Source organism: Phasianus colchicus, chromosome 6 (genome assembly GCF_987193195.1).
Source record: "Phasianus colchicus chromosome 6, bPhaCol1.hap1.1, whole genome shotgun sequence".
In the NCBI taxonomy this organism is placed as follows: domain Eukaryota; kingdom Metazoa; phylum Chordata; class Aves; order Galliformes; family Phasianidae; genus Phasianus; species Phasianus colchicus.
The window spans coordinates 25,620,948-25,626,947 of record NC_143441.1 but is presented as its reverse complement, the minus strand read 5'-3'; the positions used below and the strand labels follow the sequence as shown (position 1 = coordinate 25,626,947).

Here is a 6,000-nt window from a genome sequence, read left to right as displayed (position 1 = left end):
TTTTGTATGAAAAAAGGCATTTGAAAAAGAAATGAGAAACAAATAGCGAAACCCTTTAACTCCTGTAATCAATAAAATGCTCGGAAGTCTTTAAAGACATGAATTACCTATTGATATTATAATTGATATTATATTTTAAACTAAAATGATCATGACAACAAATTAACCTGCAAGAAAGATCAAATCTACAGTGGAAAGGATTTAGAAAACAGACTCAGATCTCTTGATTGTTTAACTTATATGATGCCCTATTACTCCACATAGCAGAGCTTCAGTGAATACTCTCAAAGACATGCACATTTCCCACTTGCTCCTTCTATCACACTGCATCTTCTATTGCAGAACACACTTGAATTCATCCCTACATTTTTGGAGGTATTTTAATATCTTTCTCCTGAACAAGACTATCAAATAAACACATTATGATGTAAGTGTGCATCCCTTTCCTGATGTTCATTCATTTTAATCCATTTCAACAATGCCCAACAAAATAACCCTTTATATTCACTCTAGATCTGGAAAAATGGTTGAACAGACTCTTGTTGTTTTTGGCCAAAGACATCATTAGCTGCTAGATGCCTTTTTCCTGCTGAAGGAAAGAGTTTCCCAAATGGATCAAGGTAGAAAGTTTATCCAAGATTAAAAGCCTAAATTTGAAAATGTAGCTTTGTGTTGTTCACAGATGAAGTTCCAAAAGACCCAAAAAAGTCAGAGTTCCTTAGGACTTTTTACAAAACAACTCTTTTAAGTTTCCTGTGAAATCACTTTAGAGAGACCAGAAATATTTAAAAAGGATTATTTATTAAACATTTTTCTTTACAAAGTACAATCAATGGTTTGCATTAAATTTTGAGTTTTGGTGTTTGCCTGTATGTACACAAAAGCTTATAACAGAAAATGTGTCTTGATTTTACACACGGGACACAATACTGAGTTACCTTCATATTTTGATTCCTACCAACATAAGCAGTTGATAATAACTTTCTGCTTATTGCTGTTTTTTAAACTGAAGATGAAGCAACATTTCCACAGAGTCAGTATTAATCAATGTACTCAGTGATGACTAAGTAGAAGTCATCACTAAAGTAGAAATGAATAATCCTTTCTGGGGTTTCCACTGAGCATGAAAATTTTCTGGCAGGTTACTGGACTATCCTTATGATCCTAAAAATCATTTTTTGCAGTAATAAGATAAGAAGAATTGACGAGCTAGGTAAGTTTAATAATACCCTATTAGCAGCAGTTGATAGTAAATGCAACATAACGTTTGTTTTGTCTGTCATACAAGGACTTGTCCTAGCAGATACTTTCCCTACTTGAACAAAAGTATCTGCATGTATTGTATGTCTTTGGCGAAACAAAACAAAAATAAAGAGACAAAAAGCCATTTATTGTCATGAGTGACTATTGCCATCAGCTAATATGAATGCATTGCTAAAATTAGTGAAGACAGGAAAATGCTGTAAGGTAAATATATACAGAGTTAAAATACATTTCTTATCCACTAGATAGTGATTTTGTGGCACTGTGGTTTTCAGAATATATCGTCTGTTGAGAGCAATGTAATTTTCAGTGCAAGCTAAAGCAAAAATACCTGCCCGCTGTCATAAACATGACAAACAAATCTGGAATGTTCAAAGTTCATCTTCCACTTATCCACTCTTGAGGCACCTTTAAGACATGGCACTTACTGTAAACCATCTAAAAATCAAGAAAAACAGACACGATAAGCCTGAATCTTCCATAACAACTTTAAAAATCATTGCCAGAGTCACTTGCATACGTAAACGATGCCTGTGTAAGGCTTGCCAGCAAAGCATCTTTCCTGAGAACGGAGCTGGGACACTCTCTGTGTATCATAAGTGTGCGTGCTCAGAGCTGTGATCGCTGTCGTGGCTGTCATCATTCGCTAGTGAGTCCCCTGTGTGCTGGAGACCAGCTGCCCCAATGCCAGAGAGCTCAGAGGGGAGCAGCGTGCCTTTTTTCACATTCACCAGTTCCTTTTCCCGGGCTGCTGCCCCTTGCTGGCCTCCTTTTACCCGCTTCCACTTCATCCGTCTGTTCTGGAACCAAACTTTTACCTTTGTGGAAGAAAGAAAAAACAAGAAAATAGAAATGGAGTCATTGAAGGTTGATAACCATCTTCCTAGATGTAGAATAGCCCTGTCTTTTTGGTTAAAAGTCCTGCAAGGGCTCCCTGAGCAGTAAGAGATCAAGTTTGGGAGGGGATGAGAGCCCTGGGGATATGAGGATAATGACTGCAGGGGATGGAAAAAAGTTACAGTACGAAGGCTGTGGGCCCAGCTGCAATATGCATCACTGCTGTCATGCCCTCAATGGGAAGACCTCAGAGCCCTTTTGAAAACACTGGAAATTCAACATGCTCTTGAAAAATGCATTAATGCCATACCACAGATAAAGAAACAGAGACACAACTGAACCCACAAGGGACTGGACAGAAGAACCCAGCTGTTGAATAGCCCAGTGTGGTGTCCACAGTGCTGCTTATTTTCTAATTACATTTTAAAGGAAGCTAATCACTTTGGAGAGGAAATTCCACTGAAAAAATTTCAGTGCTTTCAGCCTGTTTAGTTCTGTCAACTGGTGGGTTTTGAGCAGAGCACTGTAGAAGTTCTTTTCCTCTTAATTTGCTGAAATGCCTGAAAGAGCATTTCTTACAGTCAAAACTTATGAATTCCTTGTCTGTGTTATAAATGCATTTAAATTAACCTGGTTGATAAATCCTTAATTCCGCTCCATTTATTCACATTTTTCACACAAATTAAACACCCACAAAGGCAGACAACAAAGCAATTATAAATTTGAATCAAAATCAGCAGTTAATCAAATAATTTCAGATAAGAATGGAAAATAAATCAATGGGATGAAAGATTAAAAATGTATCTGTATACTTGAAGTCACATTAAACTCCAAGATTTTACTCCAGCTGAAACTCATTTCCCCTCCTCCCATTCTCTGTATAGAAATATACGGGAAAAAAAAAAAAGAAAAAAAAATGAAAAAAGAAAAAAAAAAAAAAAAAGCTAAATTATTTGCACAGTTCTAAAGTACCAGCTTTGCAAACCACAAGCACTCTTTTTCAATAGCCAGAAGAAAAAAAATAAAAAGGATGTGCATAGCATCTGTCAAATATATTCAACTAGATTAAAGGCTGATTTCAAATCAGCTTATAATACTGTCACTGAAAACATTATTTGTGAATGAAGGGAAGATTGTTGGATTTGATCCATTTACAGTTAATGTTACAAAAAAATCTGATACATGTGTGTCTATGCAACACATAATATGAGGGTTCCACAGAAAAATAAACAATATCCGCAATATTTCCCTTGGAAAAAATGCAAGAAGGCTTGCAATGCCGGTGTATTCTCATCTGTGCTTAGCAGAATGTGTTTCAGAGTTTTAAAAGAAACAGCAAGGAACCGTCACAGCAGGACATATTGTACAACATGAGTAATAGAGCCACAAGAATGCTGTTTTGCTGAATCTGTCTTATACATCCAGGAAACACTGTAGTGTTTAACCTTTAGTATCACTTTGAATTTTATATTAAAACTTTACTGCAAGCAAATTGATAGATGGCATCATGATTTGTATCTATGTGTGTGGGAAGGAAGAAAGGTATAGCTATTTTTTTTATATTCTATGCTCCTGTTAAAGCCAATGTGAGCTGTTAAAGCTAGTCACCTGGGAAAAAGCAAAATGATTCCAGGTTAGTTAAGAGCCTTAAAGCCCAGAACATCCTTTCTTTTAGTCAACTCATTAGAAGCAAAGCATCTGGTATGTACAGTGAAATGAGTGTAAAGGGGGAAGTATTTGTTGCTGGCTGCTGTGATATTAGAAATTATCATACTAAGATCACATATCAGATGTGTCCAAGCAAACAGTCTTCATAAGGTTGCAGCATTGGTGCACCACTTACAGCAATGTGGAGGAAGTTAAAATGTCAGTTTGTTTATTTTGTGGGTTGTCTTTTTGTTGTTTTTGTTTAAGACAGTGAATTTTCTCTTGCAAAAGCCATGACTACAGTGGTGAAGGGAAGTATAGTAAATGCGACCACAGGCACATTCCAAACACCAAAAATCAATAGGCTTTGGGTTCAGCCTGGTACAACAGAATATTCTCATCCTACTTCTGAAATAGTGGCTAATAAAATTTTGTTTCACAAGAAGAAATAACAGCACTAGAGAGAAGTTTTAAGAATCTAAGCAATTCTCAGAATGCTTTTATGCCCTTGAACAAAAAACAAAAAACAAAATAATAGTGTATACAATGAGTGGCTTCAAGAAAAATAGAAGGAAACACATAAAACTATTAGAATCCAAAGGAGGGATATGAAGATGTTTAAGAGTCTAGAGGGCAAGATGGGTGAGGAGCAGTTGAGGTCCCTAGGTTGGTTCAGCCCAGAGGATTTGAGGGGAGGCCTCATGGTGGCTGCAGTTTTCACAGGGAGCAGAGGGCTTGTGCTGAGCTCTGCTATCTGCTGACAGCAACAGGGCCTAATGGAACAGCACGGAGCTGTGTCAGGAGAGGGACCAATAGGGGTTAGGGACAGGTTCTGCACCAAAGTGTGATGGGCACTGGGACATGCTCCTCAAGGCAGTGGTCACAGCCCAAAGCTGCCTGAGTTTAAGAAGTGTTTGGACAACACTCTTACAAAAATTGTTTGAATTTTGTGTAGTCCTGTGTGGAGCCAGGGGTTTGTCTCAATGATCCTTATGTGTCCCTTCCACCTTAGGATATTCTATGATTCTTTCAACAGTAATATCAGAAGTAATTGGCACCAGCTTCCAGGTAATGATAAGAAGAGGTCATTCTAGGGAGTTCCTCTTCATTCAGGTCACCTACCTAACTGGTGATAATTTAAAAAAATAAAGAAAAAGTTAAAAAAAAAAAAAAAAAGTCTTAGGGATTTTTACTTAATGATTTCAAATAATTCACTTCTGACTTAGTTAAAGAATATTAAATAAGAAATTTCATTATTTGGTATGCCACTGCTTATTTATTATAATATAATATAATAAAATTAATTTCAGTGAAATTTGTTATTAAACATAGTGTGAGATTATTTTTACATCATTTGCTATGCTAATGTACTGGGGTGTTCATATAAGAGAACCTAATAGTTTAGGTATTCTGTCTTTCTATATATATATATATATACCCTTATTTTCTTCATTTTAAAACACTGAAATCCACTTCTAACCCAATTCAAAGCACACTAATATCAGCGGGAGTGCTTCCATCAAGTCCAGTAAACTCTATATAAGGCCTCTTATGATCAAGTGCTAATAATATGAGACAAGTCCTACACTTGTCATTTCCTCTGAAGATCAAATTCAGATATAGAAATTCTGAACTTCCTTTGGAGCTAAAAAAGTCAGTTATGGCAGGTGTAGTAGTTTCTGATATGTGATCCATCCATATTTTTGTAACAGGACGGAGGTGAAGCAAACTGTGAAGTGCTTTAGAGTATCATTTGTTTCAATTTATGGAAAACTGCCTTTCAGTCACACAGATTATTTGAAACTTTGAAACACACATCAGACAGCACAGCATGAGAAATAATGTGGGGGGGGGGAGGGAAGAGATGAGAATATTAATGAGAAAAAAAAAAAAAAAAAAAAAAAACTTTAATAAGAGAAAAAAAGATGGCTAAAGACATGAATTTGAAAACTTCACATTTTTTTTTTTTCCCAGTGGAAGAACTAGTTTGCTCCATTTACAACTTAAGCTAAAGCTATGACAAACTTGACAATGTAGGAGTCCTTTTGCACTGCTTTAGTTAGCTTCAGCAGGAGCTGAATGTGCTCACCACCTCCCAGAATCAGGGTCTGATTGCCTATTATTTATAAAAATGCACTCCCTCTTCTCCTCCCTCTGACTAGCACAGAGTAACTATATAGAGCAAGCATATGTATATCTGGAAAACAAAGGAAGTAGAAGGAAATGAATGATATTAAAGATGATGGTAGCATT

General features: G+C 36.3%; 1 protein-coding gene across 1 annotated transcript in view; it reads right to left on the bottom strand.

The window, feature by feature from the left end:
* Positions 1 to 807: 807 nt before the first annotated feature.
* Positions 808 to 6,000, bottom strand: part of MEOX2 (mesenchyme homeobox 2) — a 52,753-nt gene continuing 47,560 nt past the window's right edge. Inside the window, exon 3 of the mRNA XM_031590051.2 lies at positions 808 to 2,081. Coding sequence (XP_031445911.1) covers positions 1,857 to 2,081 — 225 coding nt within the window. The 3' untranslated portion in view covers positions 808 to 1,856. The remainder of the gene's footprint in view (positions 2,082 to 6,000) is intronic.